Source organism: Musca domestica, unplaced genomic scaffold (assembly GCF_030504385.1).
Source record: "Musca domestica strain aabys unplaced genomic scaffold, Musca_domestica.polishedcontigs.V.1.1 18, whole genome shotgun sequence".
Taxonomy (NCBI): domain Eukaryota; kingdom Metazoa; phylum Arthropoda; class Insecta; order Diptera; family Muscidae; genus Musca; species Musca domestica.
The window spans coordinates 14,218,004-14,246,000 of NW_026712238.1; the positions used below are offsets into that span (position 1 = coordinate 14,218,004).

The window sequence follows — 27,997 nt, forward strand, 5'->3', positions numbered from 1 at the left end:
CATGTCCTCTACACACCACTTAGCACATGATTTAAACTTTTACTTTTTGCTCTTCAACTCCTTGAAAAATTCCATTTCAAATGTGTTAACGTCAATAACTCAATAATGCTCGCTCGAGTATTGAGAGCAGAGGTATGTGGGGGCCACAGAGCAAAACCCTCCAAAATTCTACTCATAAATTCTAAAAAAACGACTGATAAGCGATTTATGTTATCACATCTTAGCTGTGTACTTATTCGAAATCTATCTGATAGAAAGCAGTGTGCGGAGGTAAGGTTTTACCCAACCAGTTACCGGTATGCTTCTATTTCGTTTTTGGTTTTGCTCGGCTTTAGAGCGGAGGTAGTAAAAGTGTTGCGAACTGCCAGCCCGTCCGCCAGCCTGTTGGTAAATGTACTTGTATTGCTCTTGATTTCGAGTTCGATGTTTTATGGCAATACATTGATGATAACAAAAAAAAAAAAATGAAGATTGCAGTTGTCGTACCTCCATATACAATACCTAAAACAACAACAACATGATACAATATCAACACTAATCGCGTTTAACTTACTCCAAGTGTCAGAGTGTGAGTGAGGCTTTGTTCTCTCTTAACTGAAATTGTAATTGAAGTTCAGTTAGTCTGCTAATTGCCGTTAACAGACGAGGACGCGTTTAACTGGAACGTAACCCTGTTCTAACGGCTACACACAAATCCAAAAAAAACATCCTCAAAGTTCTGTTCGAAGACTTCAACATCATTTTTTGTTGTTGTTTTTGCTAATCGTTAATAAATTTATACGCGAATGTGGATAACAAGCGCGCAAGGATAATAGACAAAAATTCCCAAAAAAAAAACTTTGTTCTACCCTGAAAGGCTGATTACAAGATGACGGATGAAAACGGTATTGAATTCATTCCAATTTGTTTATATATTTATTTAGTGAAAGGAAACTTTTTTCATTTTTGAAATGAATTAAAACAAATGACAAACATTTTTATTAATTAAAAAAACTGATATCTCCTGTTAGAGAGACAAACAAAAATAAAAACACTCTGAGGAGTCATTAAACTCTATCATCTGCGAACGATCACTTTGTATTTGGCGAACGAATTGTGAGAAAAAAATGTGATACGAGAACTGTGAGATTTATGTCTGATAAATTTTATTTTCTGTGAAAATTCTGTCTATCTTAAAAGTTAAAAACAAAACAACAACATAGAGAAATAAACAAAAAAAAAACAAAAAAAACAAAATTATGCAATATTTGCTGTGAACTTTCGTAAAAACGGAAATTATTTATGAGGGAATTCTTATTTTCCCTTTTTTTAAAAACAGTGAGTTTTTAACTGAAATTGACAGTAAGGTTATGGTATACCTAGTAAAAATTATTAATACAAATGCAAAATAAGTATTTACTTAATCACCTTTGAATCTCCAGAGAAAAAACTACTTATTTCGTGTGCCATTCCTTTGCTAAAATAATGGGTTGGTAACGGAATTTGTAATGAGTATTATTGCTGGAATAGCTATAGTTTCGATTCCATACAAAATTTAGTATTATTACCAGTGTGCATAAATAAATCAAAAAACCAGTAAAGAAAGTCTTAAAGTCGGGCGAGGCCGACTTGATGATACCCTACACCACTTTGCTAATTTAGTAGAGCTCCACATAACAATTAAAAGTTTTTATGGGAGAATTCAATTATATACGCTATGATTATAATTATAATTTAAAGTTCAAAAGACTAAATATGTCGAAGCATTTGCATCTTTTTTTAATTCGGACTTGTATTGCCCATTTGATATATATGGGAGCTATATCCAAAAATGAACCGATTTTGATAAAACTTGGCAAAGACATTTCTGAGCTGTATTTGATATATTTCCCTGAATATCGTTGTTACGGAGTGCAAATTTCGGCTGTGGGTAAAAAATATAACAAACCGGATAAACAATATATATGGGTGCTATAGCTATATCTGAACCGATCTTCACCAAATTTGGCATACTAGCTTCTAGACTCAATTCGGTCGTATGTGCCAAATTCCATCTAATTTGGGCAAATATTAGACGTTTGGTGCGCAATAAAAGGTAAATCGCACAAAGTTATACATAATATATCCAAACCGGACCGATCTCGATACAATTTAGCAAAGCTATTTCTGAACAGTATTTTATATATTTCCCCAAATATTGTTGTTACAGAGTGCATATTACGGCTGCGGAGGACAAATATAACAAATCGGATGAACAATATATATGGGAGCTATATATCTGAACCGATTTCGATCAAATTTGGCATACTTATTTTCAGGCCTAATTTGGTTGTATGTGCAAAATTCCATATTATTCGGGCTGATATTACACGTTTGGTGCACAATAAAAGGCAAATCGGACGAAGATATATATGGGAGCTATATCTAAATTTTTACCGATTATCTCCAATTTTAATAGGGTTCGTCCTTGGGCCAAACAAATGTTGTTTGGAAAATATCATCGCAATCGAATAATAAATGCGACCAGCATTTTGTTCACAAGAATACATGGACAGACGGTCGGACGGATGGACATACGGACTGACATGCATAAATCAACTCAGAATGTGATTCTATGGAGATCCTCAAAAGTAACTATGGGTCTATCTCGCTTTCTTCTCCATGTTACAAACAAATGCAAAAAGATATAATACCCTTACCACCATGTGGTGTAGGGTATAAAAAAATCCGGTGAATAATGTAGCTAAAATTATTAAAATGCCGAATATAGGGAGGAACTGTTATATCGGGGCTATACGATGACCGGGACTACATAGAAAATTATTCTGTGACAGGCAGTAGTACTTATTAGGAACTTCAACTTCACAGACTATAGTTCCCATTATGACTCTAAATACAAAATTTTAAACAACTCCGATCAATAATGTCGCTAAAGTCATCAAAATACCAAATATTGAGAGGTACTGTTGTATGTGAGCTATATGATATCGTGGACCTATATAGACATTTTTCTTCCATGAGGTAAAGTGCTTAGAAAGAACTTCTAGTATGGGTATTTAGACAATTCCATTGAAAAATGTAGTTAAAATCATTAAAATACCGAATATAGGGAGGTACCGTTATAGTGTAAAGTACTTCCAGAGGGTAAAGTACTCAGAAGTAACTCCTTCTGTGGATTTTCAGACAATTGTATTTAAATATTTGGCCAAAATCGTCAAAATACTGAATAACGGGGGGTACCGTTGTGTGGGGGCTATACGATTCGGTGGACCGATATAGCCCATTTTCGAACCTGCCTGCAGACAAAAGATTGATCTGTGCAAAATTGTAGCTTCCTAGCTTAATCGTCTTAGAATTTTACGCTAATCAAGAATATATACACTTTTTTAGGTCAAAAATAACTATTTCGTGACCAACGGAATGACGAACATAATATATCCTCCATACTATTTATGGTGGAGGGTATATTTAGAACAGAAAAAAGTGTAGATCCTAATTTTTGTTATACCCTCTACCATAGAAAGAGAGTCCATTTAATTGTTCTTTCCATTGTAACATCTCAAAATATTCAACGGATTCAAGCAATGAATATATGTATTCATGATCAGCATAAAATTCTAAGCCGACATAATGAAGTCCGTCACTTGGTCTGTCTGTCTGTTTTGAAAATTTATCATAATAGTTAGCATTGTGTCTACGATAATTTATATTGAAAATGAGCTAAGTGGGTCATATCAATTTTCAACTTTTTGACTGTAATTTAAAATTTCGGCTTTTCAAGGGAAATGTCAACTTCTCCCAAAAAAAAAAAAAAAAATGTGGTCCAAAATTTGATGGAACCGTCATTTAAGGATCTCAATGAATTCAGTATTCTAGTTGGTTTTACCTTATATGAAAATAACGTTACCTCAGTATACTCGGTATTTTGACGATTACGACTACATTTTCTAACAGATTTTTTTTCTAAATTTGCTATATATTCGTAAAGGGTTATATCTTTTGTGGCTGAACAATGTCTATATAGGCCCACTTTTTCCTATAACTCCCAGTTGATACACCCCAAGGTATTAAGCATTTTCATGTTTTTTTCAATGCATATATTTGGTAAATCGCGATATATACCAACCACTGTACCAGACGATTGCCTACTAAGCTTCAAGTTTTTATATATCTCTATTGAAAACCATACTTATAGGCGAAGATTTCTGTACAAATTTTGCTATATCTCCCATATAAAACTATACAGGGTGAGATAAAAAAACTGCAACAAAGTCAAACGCCATAATTTTTAATTTTTTTTTTTAAATTTTATTGAATGAAAGCAAAAAATGACGGAAATAGCATCAATTTTTAGAATAAGTTTAGATTTGTTCGAATTAGTCACCTTTGGCACGAATTATGGCCACACGCTGCCCAAATGTTGCTCTGCGGTACTTTGGCCCATGGTATTTTTTGGTGCCAACCTTGCTTTCCAAAATACTCCAGACACAATAGTCCAACGGATTGGTATCCTAAATACAAACATTACAAGGTTAAAGAAAATAGTCCTTTATAGCAGTTGTGTCTTTTAGAATTTAACAAACCTTACAATTTTCCATCACCAGTAATTTTGGAACTTCATTCTAATCGCATTACCATATCCTGCTGCTATTCAAAATCTAAACGAATAATATCTTTTCGCGAACTCCTTCCTTGCAAAATATTTACGATCGAAAAACGAATGATATTTATAACCCAACCAATATTGTTGGCATCTTTCGTGGCCCCATTTTATTGTTCGATTTATTACATGAAGGTAATAAATTTGAAACATGAATTCCAACAACGCATATAAGATTATTGTGAACAAGTACAACTTTTTCACCGTTGATAGCGGGAAAAACGGCTGCCACGGCGACGATAAGCGCGCCACTGCCATGTCCTCCCCACCCTCGACATAGTTAGTTTATGACACTCGAAGAGATAAATATTCGCGTCGTTTGCTAATCGCCGCGACTAAAGTATTGCAATTCTCAAAAAAAAAAGAAGTGAATTATCGCGGCGCTGATATTCATCAATGGAAACGTAATTCCGACACAATAAATTTCGTCCGCCCAAGACAATAACAACAAAATGACAATGACTAAATCCAAAAAAAAAAAAAAACTTATCGCAATTGGATTTCGTTGGAGTGGTGTTAGTCTGATCCATTGTTGTTATTGTTAATAATCCATGATATCTGATCCAAATATATAGGTGTGCTTGTGTTCTAAATTTGCAAACAACGCATTTTGCAAAAATTAATAACGCCATCATGTGAGAAATCTATCATATTCGGATATGGAGAATTCATGGGCAGTTCAGCGACAGAAAGGAAAACTATTTCCGAGAACTTTATCTATAAGAGACTTTCATTTCCAGACACACTCCTATAAATCAAATTTGTCTCTGGAAAGTAATTGCTTTTCGATTGTTGTTCTAATTAGAAATGTGTCAGATTTTACTTATCATCTCTTTCTTATCTCGAATATATATTGCCTATATCAGTAATTTATTTACAAATCAATTTTTTACAAATAATTTGCTGCAGGCAATACGGGAGACAATAGAAGACAAACTATTGTTTAAAAGAAATAAATTGATTTTATCCCATAAAGAACGTTTCTAGTCCCTTTAAATATGGTACGCTGAAAATTGATCTATTCATAGCTAAATTTTGCAAATTTTTTAAAAGCTTTGCGATCCTTCTAAATTTTGATCTTTTGTGGGGGAGTTACCAGAAGTAGTGGTCAGATCAATCCCATCTTCATATCGGACCTAGGTTTGTTAGAAATATTAGGAATCGTGAAAGTGGAAGACAATCGGTTACTTCCTTCACATATTACAGGGTAAGATAAAAAGAACTGCAACAAAGTCAAACATTTTTTTACATTTTTTTAGTTTTTAAATTTTATTGTATAAAAGCAAAAAATGTCGGAAGTAGCATTAAATTTTAGAATAAGTTTAGATTTGTTCGAATTGGTCACCTTTGGCATGAATTATGGCCTTCAAACGGCCAATGAAACCGTCACACGCTGCCCGAATGTTGCTCTGCGGTATTTTGACCCATTCCTGGCGAAGCGCTTGCTTGAGGTGATCAACAATTTGGTATTTTTTATGCCAACCTTGATTTCCGAAATACTCCAGACACAATAGTCCAACGGATTGGTATCCGGAGATTTTGGTGGCCAGTGCGCTGGAAATGAAGCGAGGAACCTCATTTTGTAACAATTTTTGGGTGGCGCGTGCTGAGTGCGATGGTGTTGAGTCCTGTTGGAATGTCCAAGGTCTGCGGCAGAAATGTTTACGTGCCCAAGGCTTTAATACACCCTCCAGAAATGAAGCGAGGAACCTCATTTTGTAACCATTCTTGGGGGCGCGTGCTGAGTGCGATGGTGCTGAGTCCTGTTGGAATGTCCAAGGTCTGCGGCCAAAATATTGGCATGTCCAAGGCTTTAATACACCCTCCAGGATATTTTCGCGATAATATTCAGCTTTTAATCTAACGCCACGGTCAATTAATACGAGCGGAGAACGACCATCGGCTGTTAGGGCGGCCTACACCATCACCATGGCCGGCGCTTAATTTCTGGTGGCCATCCGAAGGTGCAAATTTTCAGCTAACCTCTTTGGCAAGTAAACACGATCATTTTGTTTGTTTTCAAACTGCTGGACCACGAATGTTTTCTCATCGGAGAAAATCGGCAATTCTCCACTTTCGGCCAAGCGAAGCAACTATTCAGCTCTTTTGAGTCTGTTTTCTTTCTGTTGTGGAGTACGTCCTTGCACTTTTTGGAATTGCAATGGCTTTATCCCGAGTTCATTTTTCAATATTTGCCGAATGAAATATTACGATACGTTCAGCTCACGAGCCATTTTCCGGCCACGGCGACGCGTGTTTCGATCAAGTCGCTTCTTAACTTTTCGAACCATTTCTGCTGATGTTGCTGTTTTCTTCCGTCCACTTCCTTGACGTCGGGCTACGCTATCAGTATCACGGTAACGAGCGATGGTACGAGACCCAAAAGATTTATTCACATTTAAATGCTGGAGTGCTCTAACGATTGCCACTTGTGGTTTTCCATCCAAACATAGAGAAATCACACTATCACGCTTGAATTCCATCACGAATAACATTTTTTCTGGAAAATTCTCACCAAAATGCTTTTGTACGCTTGTAAACAATATAATGAGCTGTCACTGGAATAATTTTAACAGCTGTCGGACGAGTGACTTAGAAATGACAGCAGTCTGAAGTTGGTTGCAGTTTTTTCATCTAAGCCTTTTTCCTTTACTTAAAATTTTACCCCTTTGTGAGGGAGGTACTTGAAGGATTGGTTGATTGGGATATGCGAAATTTGAAGATAATAAAACTCTTCTTTCTTCATCTTATCTTAATCTTATCTTCATGTCAGACCTAGAGTTGTCAGAAAAATTGAGATAAACAAAGTTTGAAGGCAATCGGACCCTTTTTTTAAATTTTATAAACGTTGCAATTATTAAAAATTTTGAAACCCCGTGCAGAAGGTACTGGAAGGAGTAAACCGATATTGCCCATTTTAGCTCCTTACGTAGCACTGATACAAATATTTAGATTTGCAAGGTTTGTATGAAATCGAATGACTCTTTCTTTTTCTATGAATGATTTTTTTTTTTTGTGGAGTTGATACCAGAAGGGGTGTTTCGATGTTGCCCATCACCAGAATAGATCTAAGTTTGACAATAATACTACGATGTGGCAAGTTTGGTCCAAATTGGATACTCCCTTCGAGAGTTCTCGTGCACACTAGCCAGACCTACAGACGTAGGGACAGAAGCACACCCCTAGATTGACTCCAACTGTTTTGCGCACCAGCCACACAGACAGATGGATGGACACCTCTAGATCGACTCCAAATGTTTTGAAACGAATTTGATCCAAAGACACCTAGGGTCTAAAACCATTATTTCAATGAGACACATTTTGTCGTTATAGAATTCCAAAATATTCGCAGCTGTATAGAGCATAATATTGTCGGCCTCGCTCGACCTTTGTCACTGCCTAACTCGTTTTAATGATGTTCTATATCCAGCAAATGCCTATCACACCTGTTAAACAAAACACCACATCATTCCGATTTTGAGTGTTTCTTTACTAAAATAGTTGACATAATTATGTTTGCCCCGCTTGCCCCTCTTTGTTTATCATTGGCTTTAAGTGTAATGAAAGTGTGCAGTCATCATTGTTACTAAATTTATATTTAGTGACAAATAAGATTAAGATAATGTATTATACGTCATTATACGTTTCTGGCACGAACTAGATTTGGTTTTTATCTCCGAAAATATAAAAGGGCTAAGAATAACCCAGCAAAATAACTTACTACAACTATCATTATTTTCATATTATTTCAACAAAATAAGTAGCTATTTCTAGATCAGAAATAAGTCGAAAAATATTTTATTTTTTTAAGAATCCAAAAATGAACTACTTATTTCTTGCCCAAAAATTACTACTTTTATCAATTGACAGTTCTTGCTAAAGAAATTTAAAAGTAATCTGATTTGTAATGAATATCTTTGCTGGGATTTTCTTACCGTTTTATACATACAGGGTGAGATGCAAAAACTGCAACCAAATTCAGACTGCTGCCATTTCTAAGCCACTCGTCCGACAGCTGTTAAAATTATTCCAGTGACAGCTCATTATATTGTCTACAAGTGTACAAAAGCATTTAAGTGAGAACTTTCCAAAAAAAAAAAAAAATATTCGGAATGGAATTCAAGAGTGATAGTGTGATTTCTTTATGTTTGGCTGGAAAACCACAAGTGACTATCGTTAGAGCACTCCAGGGCCTCTATTCTTGTTCTGTGAAAATGTGAAATGAAAACTTTTATAAAGGAAAAAAATTTCAAATGAAAAGCCTTATAAAGGAAATATTTTTCATTTCATATTTTCATAGAACAAGAATCCAGCCCCAGAATTTAAATGTGAATAAATCTCTAAATGGTACGAGACCATCGTACTGGTAGCGAAGCCCGGCGACAAGGAAGTGGACGGAAGAAAACAGCAACATCAGTAGAAAGGGTTTGCAAAGTAAAGAAACGACTTGATCGAAACCCGCGTCGCAGTGGCCGAAAAATGGATCGTGCGCTGAACATATCGCAATATTCACATTCGGCAAATATTGAAAAATGAGCTCGGGGTAAAGCCAATGAAATTCAAAAAAAAAGTGCTAGAATTTACACCGCAACAGAAAGAAATTAGACTCAAAAGACCTAAGAAGTTTTGCTTCGCTTGGCCGAAAGTGGTGAACTGGCGAATTTGGATTTTTCCGATGAAAAAACTTTCGTTGTCCAGCAGTTTGTAAACAAAAAAAAAAATGATCGTGTTTACTTGCCACAGAGATCAGCTGAAAATGTGCACCTTCGGTTGGTCACCAGAACTCAAGCGCCGGCCATGGTGATGGTGTAGGCCGCCATAACAGCCGATGTTCTCTCTCCTCTCGTTTTAATCGACCGTGGCATCAGAATAAATGCCGAATATTATCGCGAAAATATTCTGGAGGGGGTGGAGGATGAGGTTCCTCGCTCCATTTTCAGCGCACAATGGTCACCAAAATCTCCGGATACAAATCCGTTGGACTATTGTGTCTGGAGTATTTTGGAAAGCAAGGTTGTCACTAAAAAATACCAAAGTGTCGAATGCCTCAAGCAAGCGCTTCGCCTGGAATGGACCAAAATAACGCAGAGCAACATTCAGGCAACGTGTGACGGTTTCTTTGTCCGTTTGAAGGCCTTAATTCGTGCCAAAGGTGACCAATTCGAACAAATCTAAACTTATTCTAAAATTTGATGCTACTTCCGACATTTTTTGCTTTCATTTAATAAAATTAAAAAAAAAATGTAAAAATTATGGCGTTTGACCTTGTTGCAGTTTTTATACCCTACACCACAAGGTGGTCAGGGTATTATGTCTTTGTGAATTTGTTTGTAACAGGCAAAAGGAAACGAGATAGACCCATACTTCCTTTTGATGATCTGCATAGAATCACTTTCTGAGTTGATTTATGCATTTCAGTCCGTCTGTCCGTCCGTCCGTCCGTCTGTCCTTGTATTCTTGTGAACAAAATGCAGGTCGCATTTATTATCCGATTGAGATGAAATTTTGCAAACAACATTTGTTTGACCCAAGGACGAACCCTATTGAAATTGGAGATAATCGGTAAAAATTTAGATATAGCTCCCATATATATCTTCGTCCGATTTGCCTTTTATTGTGCACCAAACGTGTAATATCAGCCCGAATAGTATGGAATTTTGCACATACAACCAAATTAGGCCTGAAAATAAGTATGCCAAATTTTATCGAAATCGGTTCAGATATAGCTATAGCTCCCATATATATTGTTCATCCGATTTGGTATTTTTGTCCTCCGCAGCCGTAATATGCACTCTGTAACAACAATATTTGGGGAAATATATCAAATGCAGCTCAGAAATACCTTTACTAAATTTTATCGAGATCGGTTCAGATTTGGATATAGCTCCCATCTATAACTTCGTCCGATTTACCTTTGATTGTGCACCAAACGTCTAATATTTTTCCAAATGGGATGGAATTTGGCACTTACGACCGAATTGAGTCTAGAAGCTAGTATGTCAAATTTGGTGAAGATCGGTTCAGATATAGCTATAGCTTCCATAAAAATTATTCATCCGATTTGTTATATTTGTTACCCACAACCGAAATTTGCACTCCGTAACAACGATATTCAGGGAAATATATCAAATACAGCTCAGTAATATCTTTGCCAAATTTTATCGAGATCGGTTCAGATTTGGATATAGCTCCCATATATATCTTTATCCGATTTCAAATTAATTGTGCACCAAATGGGCAATAGAATTCCGAATTTTAAAGATACAAATGCTTCGGCATATTTAGTTCTTTGAACTTTAAATTATAATTATAATCATAGCGTGTATGATTGAATTCTCCCATAAAAACTTTTAATTATTAAGTGGAGCTCAACTAAATTAGCAAAGTGGTGTAGGGTATCATAAAATCGGCCCCGCCCGACTTTAGGACTTTCTTTACTGGTTTTATCTCACCCTTTATATTGGGAGATATGCACAAATTTAGTTCATAACAGAAATTATGACTTATAATATTATCTTAATCTTCTTTGTCATTGAGTATAACTTTAGTAAAAAGATTCTATGGGCCAAGCATACCATTGGCATGCTTAGAACTTAAAATCTTTAGCTTTGACGTTAAGAGAAATATCCAGCCACTTGGTTACATTTTATAAGTATTAAGTACATTAGGTCGAATTTCTACCAACTAAGAGAGCGTATACAAAGTTAGAACCTGTTCCATTAGAAAATATGGTAAGGAAACCGAATAACAGTAACCATGTCGCTGATTTACTTAACGATTGGCAAAACTCAAAAAATGTAGAGTTCGGCAAACGTTTTTAATTCGAGAAATCCAAATGCAATCGATAATGCGTTTTCCTCGAAACTTGGTTTTTTGAGGTCTGACACTCTTTGAGTAAATGGCCAATATGTATAACAGAGGGCTGCAATGAGTATGATTGAGTAGGCTTGATCACACACAGTGGAAATACAATCAAACTCAATCAGTCGGTCATATGCAACATGTTCATTCGAGTTACTCAAGCCAAACGAAAAAGTTGTGATCAAACATGTATTGATCGAAGTTTTGTGATCGCAATCAAACAGCTCACATGAGTTATTTGTTTACGAACTTATGTTGAATTGTTCAAAACGGGTCGATCATCTATGATGAGTCTGATCGGTTTTATTTATCCTAGTTAAGTGAGTGATTTGATTTGATTAAAACACAAATGTTCGAATCTGAGCGAAATCGTGATTGTAATTTTACTGAGGATTTCATAACTAAAAGATGTCCCCATTAAAGAAACTGGTACAAATTATATTTAATAAGCATACAATTTTTCATTTTATTTGGGTTTTTGGTATGCTAGACTTCAGTAACTTATTTGAAAAAAAAACAAAAAAATAAATAAATTAAAAATGTTTAAATATTTTTTTTTATTTTACAATATTGGTCAAGATTTTTCACAAACTTCGACCTTTTCGTTTACCTATACCTGTGTAGTTTCTACTTGCAACAATTTCGGTCGCACTATCACAATATTCTTCCATTTCAAATATTTAAAAAGTCAAAATAAACTGTCCCAACTTGATTAAACGGTTGAATAAACAATGACGCTGAGCGAACTCGATTCATAGAAGACAATCACGGTTGTGATTGCTCATTTACATTCATGTGTTCGATCAACTCATGTTGCTGAACACATCAAACCGTCTCGAACGCTCATGTTTGATTGTGAGTGAAGTGATTCAAACTGAGCGTTCGATTCGTTCAGAAGCGAAAACGGTCATTTCATTCAGATCAAACTAAACGACTGCATCAACAAAAATCATGTAAGAAACCGAGTATGCTTGAATTTTTGCATACTCGTTGCAGCCCTCTGATGTATAATTGTTGAGATATATGTTTTGAATTCCCAAAATGAGCATTGTGAAGTATAATTAGTGGGTCAGTGTGCAATTTCTTGAAAAATATAAAAAAATTATCTGAAACACACACTCATTTCATATCTTATCGTATACCAATAAAGATCATTTACTATGATTTTCGTAAACCAATTATTAAATATTGTATTGGCAATTTAATAATGCTTATACGTTGTGATTAATAATTTGGGTTTTTTCTTTCACATGATATATTTAATATTTAAATAGTTCAAAGTTCGTTTCTATATATTTTTAACAAGTGAAGGTCTATTGTAATAATTTTCACTTTTATTATCTGTTTGTGAGAAAATCGTATAAATGCACACAGTTATATTTGACCTTGAAATAAATGATTCCGTTGCGAATAATTTATTGCAATTCTGATTATTAATATTTTTTTTTTCATAGAATTTGTACTATTTATGATGGGTCAATATCTTAACTGTAGATCGTGATCGTATATTAGTTAAGTGTTTTCCGATTTATAAATTCTTGATAAATGAAGTTATTGACTAATATATTGCGTACATAAATGAATGATTTGAGATTGGGAAATTATTTAAAAATAAGTTGTCGCTATTAAATATTTCACTATTGAGATATCCGACATTACACCTTTATTTTAAGCTCAATACTTGGGATTTCCAATATATGTAATCTCAATAGTGAAACGACAACTTAGAAATGACGAACAGGAGCTACAGCCATTTACCATTATGGGATATGTTTTACTGCTGGATAACCCATTCGGGTATATTATCTGTAGGAACCGACATCCACATTTTGCAACACTTCTAATATTTCTTACCAGAAGCCGTTCATTTTTTATACACTCAGGTCTATGCCTAACAAGGGTATATTAAGTATGTCATTCCGTTTGTAGCTCCTCCAAATATCCATTTTAGATTGCACAAATTATATATATTCTTGATCAGCCTAAAATTCTATGTTGATTTAGCCATGTCTGGCCGTCCGTCCGATGTCTTTCGGTCAGTGAAAATCACTCTAGTTTCCGAACGAAATGAAGTAATTTGATAAGTTTTTACTCTGACGTATTTTAAGTTGAATTGTTGGTAATGAAATTGGATCATATAGATTAACATTTAGGTATAGCTCTCATAAAGCTCAAAAAAGTCTGAAAAATTCGCGAAATATTTATTTAAATTGATAGTGCGCTTCATATAAATTATAGTTAATGTGAAGATTATTTCATGTAAATTTTGACCGCGACTGCACCTCAAATGTTCTATCCGCTTAGCCTAATTTTGGCATACTTTTGCCACGAATAAATGATTCAATCTTGTCTTCCAATGCGTCAATTGAAGCGGGACATGAGTTTTAACATAGCCCCACAAAAATATCCCTAAGGCGTTAAATCGTACGATTTAGCTGGCAGTATGTGTCGGCAGTAACTGTCCAAATAGATCCAAGTTTTGGACTAGGCTCCATATAACCGTACCTCCCGAAATTCGCTACTTCAATGGTTAGGAGCAAATTTTTCTCCGAAATTGTTTAAAATTTTGTGTTTGGGGTTTGTCATGGGTACGCCCTTCTGTGACACAAAAATACAGATCCACGTCTCCCTATAGCTCCAATATAGCGGGTCCTTCATATATTCGGTACTTCCATGGTTAGGAGCAAATTTTTCTCTGAAATTATTTAAAATTTTTTATTTGGGGTTTGTCATGTGTACGCCCTTCTGTGACACAAAAATACAGATTCACGTCTTCCTATAGCCCCCATATAACAGGTCATCCCTATATTCATTTATATACATTTACATGACTATAGGCACATTATTCATATTTTTGAATAAAAAAATCACACTTTAAATTTAAAAATTTCGAAAATTATCTGAAAAATATAGTAGATTAAAAAAGTAGAGCTGAAAATAGATGACTCGTGTATCGGCATTTTGAAAGTTTTTTGGCAAAGTTACCTAAATAGAGGTCAAGATCTTCCCACTCTTTGAAATTTAAAATTTTTTGTCGTTGGCAATATTACTGATAACAATGCGAGGATTATTTTGATCGGAATATTTTAACCCCCGAGCAAGTCACCAAAAAATATTTTTGGTTCGTTTTTTTTTTTTTTACTCCATCCAAACGGCATCCTTTCCGAGGATACATCAAATACCTTAAACTTTCCTAAACGCCAAGAATTCAAAATTATTCAAAATATATTTTAGGGTTAAAACTGTACTTCATAGAAGTTTATGCAAGATTCTCGTACAAAGCATCATTTTAGAAGGATATGACGTCATCAAATTGTACTATAGGTACCCAAAGAAAAGAAATTCCTATATCTATCGTTAATGGAGAAAATATTTGCATCAATATTGCCTAAATTGTTAAAACATTTCCTGATGCATAATTAATTGTTTGTTATAGGCTGTAGTACCCATTAAGATCGAAATTTGAAACAATTCTGGCAAATAGTGTCGCTAAATCATCAAAATACCAAATAAAGAGATGTACCTTTATATGGGGGCTATACGAAATTTTTAGGCATAGGCTGTAGTTACTATTAGAAACTTCGAATACGAAATTTGAAACAATTCGGGTGAATGATGTCGCGAAAATCATCAAAATACCGAATATCGGGAGGTGCCGTTATATGTGGACTATAGGAAAAAGTAGACCGACATGGCCCATTTACGAACTTAACCTGCCTACTGGGAAAATACACATGTGTGCAAAATTTTAGCCTTCTATCTCAATTCGTTCGAAAGATAGCGGGATTACAACAGACAGACAGACGGATAAACAGACAGAGGGGCATCTCTAAATCGTCTTAGAATTTTACGCTAATCCAGAATATATGTACTTTGTAGGGTCTATCATGAATATTTCGAGGAGTTACAAACGGAATGACAAAGCTAATATACCCTCCATAGAATGGTGCAGGGTATAAAACCATATAATTAATAATTGGTAATCCACTTCAACCCATAAATAATTGTAGATTTTTTTAAATATACAGCTGACAAAAATTCATATATTTCTTTTTAATTCTTTCAGGAACCAAGCCTGAAAATGGCAATGTTCCGGAGAGTACTACAAGCGAAACTCCAGTAGAACCTGCAAAAACCGATGCCATCGAACTGTCTCCCGCATCATTGGTGGAACCTAAAAAGGTTGAAGAACCCGAAAACAATGGCGCAATTGAAGCTACGAATGTTGCCGAAGCTGAAGGCCAGGTCAAGGTAAGTCACTTAGAACTCTGAAAAAGTCGATCGAAAGTACTCCTGTGGGTAAAATAAGAGAAATCGAGAATACTCTCTGTTGTCTATGCCACTCGAATTAGAACGGCTTTGCTTGGACTTTGCTAGTTTTTGAGTGAGAGTAAAATACGCCGGAAATCGAGCAGCTTCTCTTTTAAATTTATTCTTTCTCCTACCGTTGCTTTATTTGTAAGTGGAGATATGAATTTCCTGAACCCGCCTCTCCAAATAAAACCAAAACTAATTGGAGAACAAGCGTTATTGTCAATATCTGCCAACAAGGCATTGTTTTTATTGTGTTTATACACATAATCCACTGGTACCCTGCAATATATTCTGCTGTTTTTATTTTTTCTTAAAATTTGTACACGATTCCCCTTGATTTAACTCTTATAGTCAACTCTTACTCTATTTCAAACGTTTTGACTCCTACTATTACTTTTCAAAAAGTAGTAACAAGCGACCGCTCCCATATCAAATGATTGGAGCTCCAACTTCGTGTAAAACTCCTGCTCTTGGAGCACTCACACTCGCGAGCATGAATCTAAGCAAATCTGAGCAAAATCTAAGCAAATCAGAGTTCTGAATTTATTAAAACAATACATATTTACAATAGATCTCTCACCGAATCCTTTTTTACAGAAATTGCCCTATCCCAAATCGGTATTCTTCATTATCAGTAACGAATTCTGTGAACGTTTCAACTACTATGGCATGAGAAGTAAGTCCTTGTGATCTATGTTATCTCTTAAACATTTTTTTAATAATTTCTCTTTATTTTATTTCTTGATTACAGCAATTTTGGTTTTATATTTGAGTCGCCAGTTGAACTATAGCGATGACACGGCCACGGTTATTTTCCACATCTTCACCATGTTTGTCTATTTCTTGTGTATATTGGGCGCCATCATATCGGACAGTTGGTTGGGCAAATTCAAAACGATTCTATATCTCTCCTTGGTCTATGTATGCGGTTCTGTTTTGGTTACATTGGGCGCCATGCCACCATTGAATTTGCCGGCAACAACATTTACAATGATAGGTCTGGCATTGATAGCCCTAGGTTCGGGTGGTATAAAACCGTGTGTCTCGGCGTTTGGTGGTGATCAATTCAAGATGCCCGAACAATTGAAACAGATGACCACATTCTTCTCGTTGTTCTATTTCTCAATCAATGCTGGTTCATTGATTTCGACAACGGTTACACCGATTTTGAGAGAAGATGTCCATTGTTTTGGTGAAAAGGAATGTTATTCGTTGGCCTTTGGTGTTCCAGCTGTTTTGATGGCGGTTTCGATTGGTAAGAAACGGGGGATTTTCTTTTGGGAAAAGGAGAGGATGGGAGAGAGAAGAGAATGACTGCATTGAGCAAACCCCGTTTTGCGAGCTCTCAGTAAATTTATCTTTGAGCATAAAATCTCACACAGTAAGATAAGTGTGAGAGCTAAAATGTGCTACTGATCTCTCTCTCTCTGTCCAATTCTCTTGCACTCGATATTAAAACATTTTCGATCTAAGTTAATTTAAATATATAAATGTTGTTAATTTAAATTTGCAAATGTTGTTTTAATTGAATATTTCGTTAGAAACGCCTAAATATCGAATGTCTGAGTTGGACCCCAATTGTTCCAAAAAATAATTTTTTTTCAAATTTATTTCGAACAATTTTTTTTTCGAACCGAAAACCTGAATTTGTTTCCTATTTAAGGATATATTTAAAAAATTCTTGTTTTTACTTCCAGTTATCTTCATCTTGGGTCGCCCCTTGTACAAAAGCAAACCCCCAGCAGGCAATATGGTTGTCTTGGTCAGCAAGACCATTGGTGTAAGTGTCCTAGAGGACAATACAGATATTTGAAAATTGAAAAATTATATAAATATCTCTTTCAGAATGCCATTTCCACCAAATGGAAGGAGAAGAAAACCAATCCCCGTGAACATTGGTTGGACTATGCCGACAAGAAATATGATCGCCAATTGATTGAAGATGTTAAGGTGTTGATGCGTGTCTTGGTTTTGTATTTGCCCTTGCCGATTTTCTGGGCCTTGTTCGATCAACAGGGATCCCGTTGGACATTCCAAGCCACGCGTATGGATGGTGATATGGGCTCATGGGACATTAAACCCGATCAATTGCAAGTGTTGAATCCTTTGTTGATTTTGGTATTTATCCCACTGTACGATGTGGCCTTCTATCCTGCCTTGAGCCTGATTGGCATTCGTCGTCCATTGCAAAAATTGACTTTGGGTGGTATTTTGGCTGGTGTTGCTTTCATCATTTCCGGTGTTGTTGAACTTAATTTGGAGGTAAGTTTTTGCAAAAGAATATTTTTTCTATGGTGTTATGTTTTAAGGTGAAGGCAGGAATAATGTGTGTCATTTCAAAACTATTTCAATTGGAGTCCTGAAAATTATTCTCAAGGTTGTTGAGAATTATCCATCCATCTAATATCATAAAATCATCGATCATAGCTCAAAAGAAACGGCTGAAGTTAGAATTTTGAAAATTTAATCGAGAATCATAGGGGTCTTATAAGGTCGTGATTTTAAATTTCTAAGAGCTATAGAAAATTAAAAAAAAAATAAATAAATAAATAAACAAAATCACACATAAAATTCAGAAAAATGCATAAAACTGAAACTGTAAAAATCGTGCTCAAAATGGGTAATGGAGACCTCAAACTAAAGGGATACGCAAATAAGTAGAAGATACCAAAAATTGTATCTCTAGTAGACGTTGAGAGATTTAAGCTAGATTATTTGGTATAAGGTATTGGTCGAGTGTACCCAGCGGACCAAATGTCGGACATCCGACACATCTACTCAAAGTCTGATCGACGTAGGTTCGAGTTCTGAGCAATTTGTCTAATTTTTTAATTTTTTTTTTTTTTGGTTGTGGAGATTTTTCGCTTCTGCTTGTATGGTAATATTTGTTGTAAACAAGCTCCCTCTCCCTCCCCTCTTTCTCTCTCTCTCTCTCTCTCTCTCTCTCTCTCTCTTTGAGATTTTTTTGTGTTTGTAAAAAATGGGTAATTATTGTCGGGCATTCTGGGAAACAATGCATTTGTCAATTAGTGTTCCAAAATGGTTAAAGGTTGACAGGGGCATTTTTTTTTTTTTTGTGAAGCGAGTGAATTTTTACCTTTTAAGGGTGAGATAAAAAAAAACTGCAACAATTTAAACAATTCATTTTCATTTTTTTTTAATTTTATTGAATGAAAGCAAAAAATGTCGGGAATAGCATCAAATTTTAGAATAAATTTAGATTTGTTCGAATTGGTCACCTTTGACACGAATTATGGCCTCCAAAGGCCAATATAACCGTCAAGCGCTGCCCGAATGTTGCTCTGTGGTATTTTGGCCCATTCGCGGCGCTGCGCTTTTTTGAGGTGATCGACACTTTGGTATTTGTTAGTGCCAACCTTGCTTTCCAAAATACTGCAGACACAATAGTCCAACGGATTGGTATCCGGAGATTCTGGTGGCTATTGTGCGCTGGAAATGAAGCGAGGAACCTCATTTTGTAACCATTCTTGGGTGGCGTGTGCGATTGTGCTAAGTCCTGTTAGAATGTCCAAGGTCTGCGGCCAAAACGTTTGCGTGCCCAAGGCTCTAATACACCCCCCAGAATATTTTCGCGATAATATTCGGCATTTATTCTGATGTCACGGTCGATTAATAAGAGCGGAGAGCGACCATCGGCTGTTCTGTCGGCCCACACCATTACCATGGCGGGCGCTTGAGTTCTGGTGGCCGACCGATGATGCACATTTTCAGCTGACCTCTTTGGCAAGTAAACATGATCAATTTGTTTGTTTACAAACTGCTGGACAACGAATGTTTTCTCATCGTAGAAAACCAAATTCGGCAACTCACCACTTTCGGCCAAGCGAAGCAACTCTTTAGCTCTTTTGAGTCTACTTTCTTTCTGTTGCGGTGTAAGTTCTTCCACTTTTTCGAATTTCAATGGCTTTACCCCGAGCCCAATGGAATATGTCCGTCTGTCTGTCTGTTGTAATCAATCTATCATTCAAACGAAGGCTAAATTTTACACATATGTTTATTTTTCCAGTAGGCAGGTTAACTTCGTAAATGGGCCATGGGTTTTCATATAGCCCCCATATAACGGTACCTCCCGATATTCGGTATTTTGATGATTTTAGCGACTTATTCACCGGAATTATTTCAAATTTGGTATTTAAAGTTCGAAATAGATAATACAGCCTAAGACAGAAAATGAGCCATGTAGGTCCACGCCTTCGTATAGCCCCCATATGAAGGGACCTCCCTATATTCGGTATTTTGATGATTTTAGCGACATTATCAACCGGAATTGTTTTAAATTTGGCATTTGAAGTTCGCAATGGATACTACAGCCTAAGACAAAAAATTGTCTGTGCAGGTCCACGTCTTCGTATAGCCACCCTATAACCGTTCCTTCCTATATTCGGCATTTTGATGATTTTAGCGTTATTATTCACCGGAATTGTTTCAAATTACGTGTTTAGAGTTTGTAATGGGAACTGCAGTCTGTGACAGAAAATTGTCTATGCAGGTCCAGGTCTTCGTCTAGGGCCTATATGCCAGTACCGCCCTATATTCGGTATTTTGACGAGTTTAGGTATAATACCCCCCGAAATTGTTTGAGATGTCGTATTTGAAGTTCGCAATGGATGCTACAGCCTATGACAGAAAATTGTCTATGCTGGTCCAGGTCTTCGCATAGCTCCGATATAACAGTACCTCCCTATATACGATGTTTTGATGATTTTAGCTACATTATTCACCGTTTATTTCAAGTTTCGAATTTGAATTAGGTAATGAATTATGACACTAATTTTTAAAATATTAACAGAATATTTAAAGAATTTTGTTTCAAAATTCTTTCCAAATGGTGGAGGATATTCAAAGTTCGGCCAGGCCGAACTCACTTCTTTTTAATTTGTTAGGTGTGAAATTGCACAATTTTTTAAGTTACACGGCCATTTAAATTTACAAAACGCCAATATACGAGTCTACAATTTTTAGCTCTAGTTTCATAATCTGCCGGATTTTCCTTGTAATTATTGCACAAAAAAAAAAAATAAATAAATTTTGTCGCACAGTGTAATCTACGGAGTTTTTCCTACAATTATTTTGTATTGTAGTATTCAAACGATGTTTTGATAATTTACTAGTACCAAATATTTATATACATTTTCTTCATACCCCAACCCATCCACATAATCTGTCCATCCACTACAGCCATCCCCCAGTTTTATCTCATCCCAGCATTGATCATAACTTTTACGAAAAATCTCATTCATGACTCAAAGCCCATTTTATTTTTATTTTTTTTTTTTTTTTGAAAACCACATCCACTCTCCCCCAAACTATTTCTTTAACCAAATCTTTTCTCCCTCTCTTCCCAAAAACTTTCTCTCTCTCTCTCTCTCTTTCTCTAGAAAACCTATCCCACCCTTCCCACCGATCACATATCCCAATTGCGCATATTTAATGGTGAAAATTGCGCATACACCATCAATACCAACATTCCCGGACATCCAACGATAAACATTGATCGCCATGGTTACTATGTCAACAAAGATGTACCAGTCTCGGGAAAATTTTTCGATCTGACCTATGCTTTCACAGCGGTTGAAGGTGACAACTGTTATAGCTTCGAAGCGGGTAGCTATAGACTCCCAGTGAAGGAAGCTCACACTCTATTCATGAATACGAAAAATACCAGCTACCCCCTAATTTGGTACGAGGACTATGTTAATAAACCATCGCGAGGCAGTCCATTGGGCAGAACACTGACCAATGTGGAAATCGGACGTAAAATTGAGTGGCGTAAAACCAAGAAGAATTCTCTGGAACACGAAGAACCAGCCTATTTAAATAATCTAACCGAATTCTCGGCGGGAGACTACAAAATCCTTGTCGATGGCGATGAGGTGTTGCAAACCACCTTGAGTACAGGTGGTGTTTATACCGTACTGATTCATGAACTGGACAATGGTGGTTACTATGCCCAGGAGGTTGTCATTACCGACCCCAATTCCATGAGCATTCTCTGGCTGATTCCACAATATGTGGTCATGACCCTGGGCGAAGTTATGTTCTCGGTAACGGGTTTGGAATTCTCCTACTCACAGGCTCCGGTGGCCATGAAATCTGTATTGCAAGCCTGTTGGCTTTTGACGGTGGCCTTTGGCAATGTTGTGGTCGTCATTATTGCCGAACTGGCCCTCTTCGATTCTCAGGCCAGTGAGTTCTTCCTATTTGCCGGCCTTATGTTTGCCGATATGTTGCTCTTCATGTACATGGCCTATCGCTACAAACCCAATAATCCAAATGCCGTGGCGGAAACTGAACCCTTGACGGCAGGCGAAGAGAAATCTGCATTGCCATTGGAGGGTGCAGACAACAAAGCTTTCGAGAACAAAGAATGAAGAATGAGAGAGCACTACACATAAGACACTCTTTTTTTAATGTTAAAAACAATTAGAATAAATTAATGCAATTTTTTGTACTCTTTAAAAAAATAAATAGAACAAAAATATTTATTTAGAAAAAAAACAAATCCCAAATGCTCTGGGAGAGTTGTTGTTAAGATACATTTTGTGAAATTATTAAGTCCGTAAATTGGAATTGGCGATTTTTAGCATTAATAAGTAACAAGTAAAAAACCCTGAGGTCATCTGGGTCGAGCGGTACCTCCCGATATTCGTTTGATGATGATTTTAGCCACATTTTTGCGCGGAATTGTCTGAAAAATTGAATGGAGTTCAAGGAGTCGCTTCTGAGTATTTTATCGCCTAGAAGTGAATTGTCTATATAGGTCCACGATATCGTATATCCCCCATATAACGGCAACTCCTACTATTTTGATGATTTTAGCTAAAATTTTCAATGAAATCGTCTTAAAATCCACAAAAGGAAGAGAATTTTCTATATAGGTCCACGATAATATATATTTCCCTTTATAACGGTTCTTCTCGATATTCGGAAAAAAACTGAAGAACCATACAAGGAGTTCCTTGTGAGTACTTTTTTAGTTAGAAGAGAATTGTCTATATAGGTCCACTATATCGTATATCCCCCCATATAACGGCACCTCCTAATATTACGTATTTTGATGATTTCAGCAAATTTGTCCACAAAAGGAGTTCCTTGCGATTGCATTACCCCCTGGAAGATAATTTTCTATATAGGTCCACGATAATATATATTTCCCTTTATAACGGTTCCTCCCGATATTCGGTATTTTGATGATTTTAGCCACATTTTCAACGGCATTGTCTCAAAATCCATACAAGGAGTTCCTTGAAAGTACTTTTATCCCTAGAAGAGAATTGTCTATAGAGGTCCACTATATCGTATATCCCCCCATATAACGGCACCTCCTAATATTCCGTATTTTGATGATTTCAGCCAAATTTGTCAATGGAAACGTCTTAAAATTCACAAAATAAGTTTCTTGCGATTGCATTACCCCCTGGAAGAGAATTTTCTATATAGGTCCACGATAATATATATTTCTCTTTATAACGGTTCCTCCCGACATTCGGTATTTTGATGATTTTAGCCACATTTTTCAACGGCATTGTCTGAAAATCAATACAAGGAGTTCCTTGTGAGTACTTTATTCCCTAGAAGAGAATTGTCTATATAGGTCCACTATATCGTATATCCCCCCATATAACGGCACCTCCTAATATTCCGTATTTTGATGATTTTAGCCACATTTTCAATGTATTTTTTTTTAAATCCACACAAGGGGTTTCTTTTGAGTGCTTTACCCCCTAGAAGCGAATTGTCTACATAGGTCCACATTTTAGTATAGCGCCCATATAACGGAACACCCAGACATTCGGTATTTTCATGATATTTGCGACATTATTCACCTGAATTGTTTCAAATTTCGTATATAAAGTTCGGAACCGTTACTACAGCCTATGACATAAATTATTTATGCTTGGCCACATCTTCGTATAGTCCCCAAATAACGGTTTTCATTTGGGCGGTATTTTTTTTTTTTTGAAAATTTTCAAGTTTCTTCCAAATGCTAGAAGGTATAAAATATTCGGCCCGACCGAACTGAGCAGCTTTTTTAGTTGTTTTAAGCTTATATTTTTCCCATATAGGTTGGTATCAAAATTATACCCTCAGCCATATGACTTTATATGCTTTGTCTAGTCGAAATAACTGTTTTAAACCCTAGGTCTCTTTGGACCAAATCCGTTTCAGGACATTTGGAGTCGATCTAGCGATGTCCGTCTGTCTAGCTGGCTGATGGGCATGATAACTCTCGAAGGGAGTATCCGATTTAGAAATGTTCAAAAAAAAAAATATTTTACTGCATATATAGAGAAAGGATGATCCGATATTGCTACAACTTTGCAAATCGTAATGTTTGCATCAGAGATAGGTCAGGTCCATCAACTACCTCCCTCACAAAGGGTCAAAATTTTGAATAATTATAACTCTTATAAAATGTGATATTATCTTCAAATTGCATACATCACAAAATTTATTATTAACCCAAAGTCTGGTGTAAAGATGGAATATATCGGTCCACTTCTTCTGGTACCTTCCCCACAAAGGGTCAACATTTTGAATCATGAAGCTCATGAAACGCTTTCCATTCATTGGTACATGTCAATATTTCCATCAACACAAGATCTGCCATGAAGATGGTAGAGATCGGACCATTTCTTCTGATACCACCCCCACAAAAAGGGTCAAAGTTTTGAATAACCAAAATGATTATAAAAATCTAAAATAATAATCTGATTATCTTCAAATACAATATCAATACTTCTACTAACACAATATCTGCTGTGAAGATGGAATATATCGGTCTACTCCTCCTGGTTCCACCCCACAAAGGGTCTTATTTTGGATATCCATGCTATTAAAACGCGAAATTAACATTCGATTCCATTAAGACAATGTCAATATTTCGATCAACACGAGATCTGTTATAAATATGGTAGAGATCGTGCCATTTCTTCTGGTATCTCCCCCACATAGATTTGGGGGGATTTTGAAAAACAAAACGCTCGATGAAAGCGAAATAAACATCAAACTGCCTTCAAATTTCACACATATGATGACCACACATAATAATGCAATGTCTAAATATTTTTCTCAACCAGAAAGCTGGGAAGATTGTGGAATTTATGATTTCGCATAAAATTGGATACAGGGTGAGAAAAAAAAACTGCAACAAAGTCAAACGCCATAATTTTTACATTTTTTTAAATTTTATTGAATGAAAGCTAAAAATATCGGAAATAGCATCAAATTTTCTAGAGACAATGGTACAACGGATTGGTATCCGGAGATTTTGGTAGCCATTGTGCGCTGGAAATGAAGCGAGGAACCTCATATTGTAACTATTCTTGGGTGTCACGTACTGAGTCCTGTTGGAATCTCCAAAAATGTTTGCGTGCCCAAGACTTTAATACACCCTCCAGAACATTTTCGCGATAATATTTGGCATTTTTTTTGTGATGCTACTGGCGATTAATACGAGCGGAGAGCGACAATCTGCTATTATGGCGGCCCACACCATCACTATGGCCGGCGCTTAAGTTCTGGTGGTCAACCGAAGGTGCATATTTTCAGTTGACCTCTTTGGCAAGTAAACACGACCATTTAGTTTGTTTACAAACAGCTGGATAACGGATGTTTTCTCATCGGAGAAACCCTAATTCGGCAGTTCACCACTTTCGGCAAAGCTCTTTTGAGTCTATTTTCTTTCTGTTGCGGTGTAAGTTCTTGCACTTTTTGGAATTTCAATGGCTTTACCCCGAGCTCATTTTTCATTGTTTGCCGAATGGAGTTATTGCGATATGTCCAGCTCACGAGCCATTTTACCACTGCAACTGCGACGCAGGTTTCGATGAAGTCGCTTTTTTACTTTTCAAAACATTTGCTGATGTTGCTGTTTTTTTTCGTCCACTTCCTTGACGTCGGGCTACGCTACCAGTATCACAGTAACGAACGATGGTATAAATTTATTCAGATTTAAATGCTAGAGTGTTCTAACAATAGCCACTTGCGGTTATCCAGCCTAATATAAAGAAATCACACTATCACGCTTGAATTCCATCCCTTTTAACTTTTTTTCATGGAAAATTCTCACCAAAATGCTTTTGTACGCTTGTAAACAATATTATGAGCTGTCACTGGAATAATTTTAATAGCTGTCGGACGAGTGCCTTAGAAATGACACCAGTCTGAAGTTGGTTGCTGTTTTTTCTTCTAACCTTGTATATGTGCGAACCCCTTCTGGTACCTCAACCACAAAAGATCACTATTTGCAATTTTATCACTATTTTATCTGTCATAACTTCGGTCGACTATTTTCGGAACCTCCCTCACATGTTAACATTTTCGAAAAATTATCACATATCTCATATAAAGTGAAGGAAGTAGTCGATATGGTCCGAGCCTGGCACATCGCAATATTTATATCATTTTCATTTATGTCCGATACGAAATGGACAATATTGGCCCGTTCCTTCGAAACCTACTCCATAGAGGGTCATCAATTTGAATAATCATGACAGACGTTAAAATATGTTTTAATAATCGAACATTGACCGAGGGTATACACCTGTCGGCAAAACCGACTGCTACTTTTTAACTTCTTTAGCTTTAATTTCACAATCTAATGAGGTTTTCCATTAATTTTGAAAAGAAAATAATCCTGCAGCACTAGGAAATATGTTATATGGGTATTGGGTTTTAGCTAATCCAATATCCGACCAATTTGGATATTATCAAAGTTTTGCTTTGGGTTTTGGATGATTATCTTCTCCATTATTTCTTTTAGAAAACCTATCCCGTACAACCCTCCGAAGGATATATACAGTTACGTATTTTTAATGGCATACCTGAGTGCTCATATACTCTGGGCAGCAACTTGACAGGCTATGAGAGGATTTCCATCAACGGTCTGGGCTTGGGTTATGAGAAATTCATCTACATTGAAAATAAAACTTTACCCCTTAAATACACAGTACAAGAGCAAACAGGTAAGAATAATAACAACAACAAACACGTGATTCTAACTACAATTCCCATCCCCTAGGCTGTCCCAAACTTCCCGGAGGCACCTTCATTTTCAAAGAGAAATTAGCCTACAGTATATTTTTGCAAAATAAAATTCTACCCCAATCGGCTCATGTTTATTTGGAAGCAATGGAAAAGTCCAACAAAGCCAATCCATTGGTTAGGAATTTGGCAAACATCAATCCGGATAGTACCATTGTTTGGAAGTCGCATAAAACTGGAGATGTCGAATCAACGAAGAAGGCAAATAATCGAGAAATTATTGAATTGCGTGCCACAACCTATGATGTGCTCATCGATGACGTTAAGGTGCATGAGGTAACTCTGAGGCATGGTGGGGTATATTCCCTGGTAATGGGCATTGATGAACACGACACAACAGTGACCCAGTTGGCCGAAGTGATTAAGGCCAACTCCATGAGCATTCTGTGGCTGATACCACAGTATGTGGTAATGACGCTGGGCGAGGTAATGTTTTCGGTAACCGGTTTGGAGTTTTCCTATTCCCAATCCCCCGTCACCATGAAATCGGTACTACAAGCATGTTGGCTGCTGACGGTGGCCTTTGGCAATGTCATCGTTGTCATTGTGGCTGAGGCGAAAATCTTCAAATCTCAAGCCAATGAATTCTTTTTATTCGCCGGCCTTATGTTTGCCGATATGATTGTCTTTATGTGGGTGGCCTATCGTTACAAGCCAAATGATCCGAACGATCCATCGCATCGGGTACAGAAAATACAAAACTTTGAACCACAAGGAAATATTCTAAAAATCAAAGGGGTCAATCAGGCCGAGGCAAGATTTAGTCCAACCTATCAACCGAATCCGAATCGGGGAGTACCACGTTATACAAAACGGCCACAAGTGGATTAGAATTGTAAGAGCATATTTAATTTGTTTTTTATTCATATTAAACATTTATTTGTACGTAGTTTTAAGGAGATTTTTATTAATAAAAACTATTAACATTTATTTAATTTAACATTTATTATTAATTTTTTCAAGGACATTTTATGCTAAAAAGAGGTTGAAAATTTATTCAACCAAATGGAAAGAAGAGACCCAAGAAGAAGACAAATTTATAATAAGTAACGCCTGAAAGTATGCTACATTTGGTTGTAAATGGAGTAGTGATGCCAATTTGAACAAATTAAGACA

General features: G+C 36.2%; 1 protein-coding gene across 2 annotated transcripts; it reads left to right on the forward strand.

Annotated features, from left to right (window-relative positions):
- The first annotated feature begins 657 nt into the window (after positions 1–657).
- On the forward strand, positions 658–27,816 carry LOC101899531 (peptide transporter family 1). Of its 2 annotated transcripts, XM_005182667.4 has the most exons (8): positions 658–884; positions 15,567–15,751; positions 16,412–16,490; positions 16,566–17,069; positions 17,512–17,594; positions 17,660–18,076; positions 26,601–26,802; positions 26,859–27,816. In XM_005182667.4, exons 1-8 carry the CDS (start codon positions 869–871, stop codon positions 27,710–27,712), a joined length of 2,340 nt encoding a protein of 779 aa, XP_005182724.1. In that variant the 5' UTR covers positions 658–868; the 3' UTR covers positions 27,713–27,816. The 2 variants fall into 2 exon arrangements, with proteins under 2 accessions (XP_005182724.1, XP_005182725.1); XM_005182668.4 differs by lacking the exons at positions 26,601–26,802; positions 26,859–27,816 and adding an exon at positions 21,214–22,249 and having other exon boundaries at positions 680–884.
- The last annotated feature ends 181 nt before the right edge of the window (positions 27,817–27,997 follow it).

What these genes read in the sequence shown, in the direction of transcription:
- LOC101899531 (XM_005182667.4), top strand. An exon ending in TGGTCAGCAAGACCATTGGT is followed by an intron (nt 17,595 to 17,659) that starts GTAAGTGTCCTA and finishes TATCTCTTTCAG; the next exon opens with AATGCCATTTCCACCAAATG. An exon ending in CACAGTACAAGAGCAAACAG is followed by an intron (nt 26,803 to 26,858) that starts GTAAGAATAATA and finishes CCCATCCCCTAG; the next exon opens with GCTGTCCCAAACTTCCCGGA.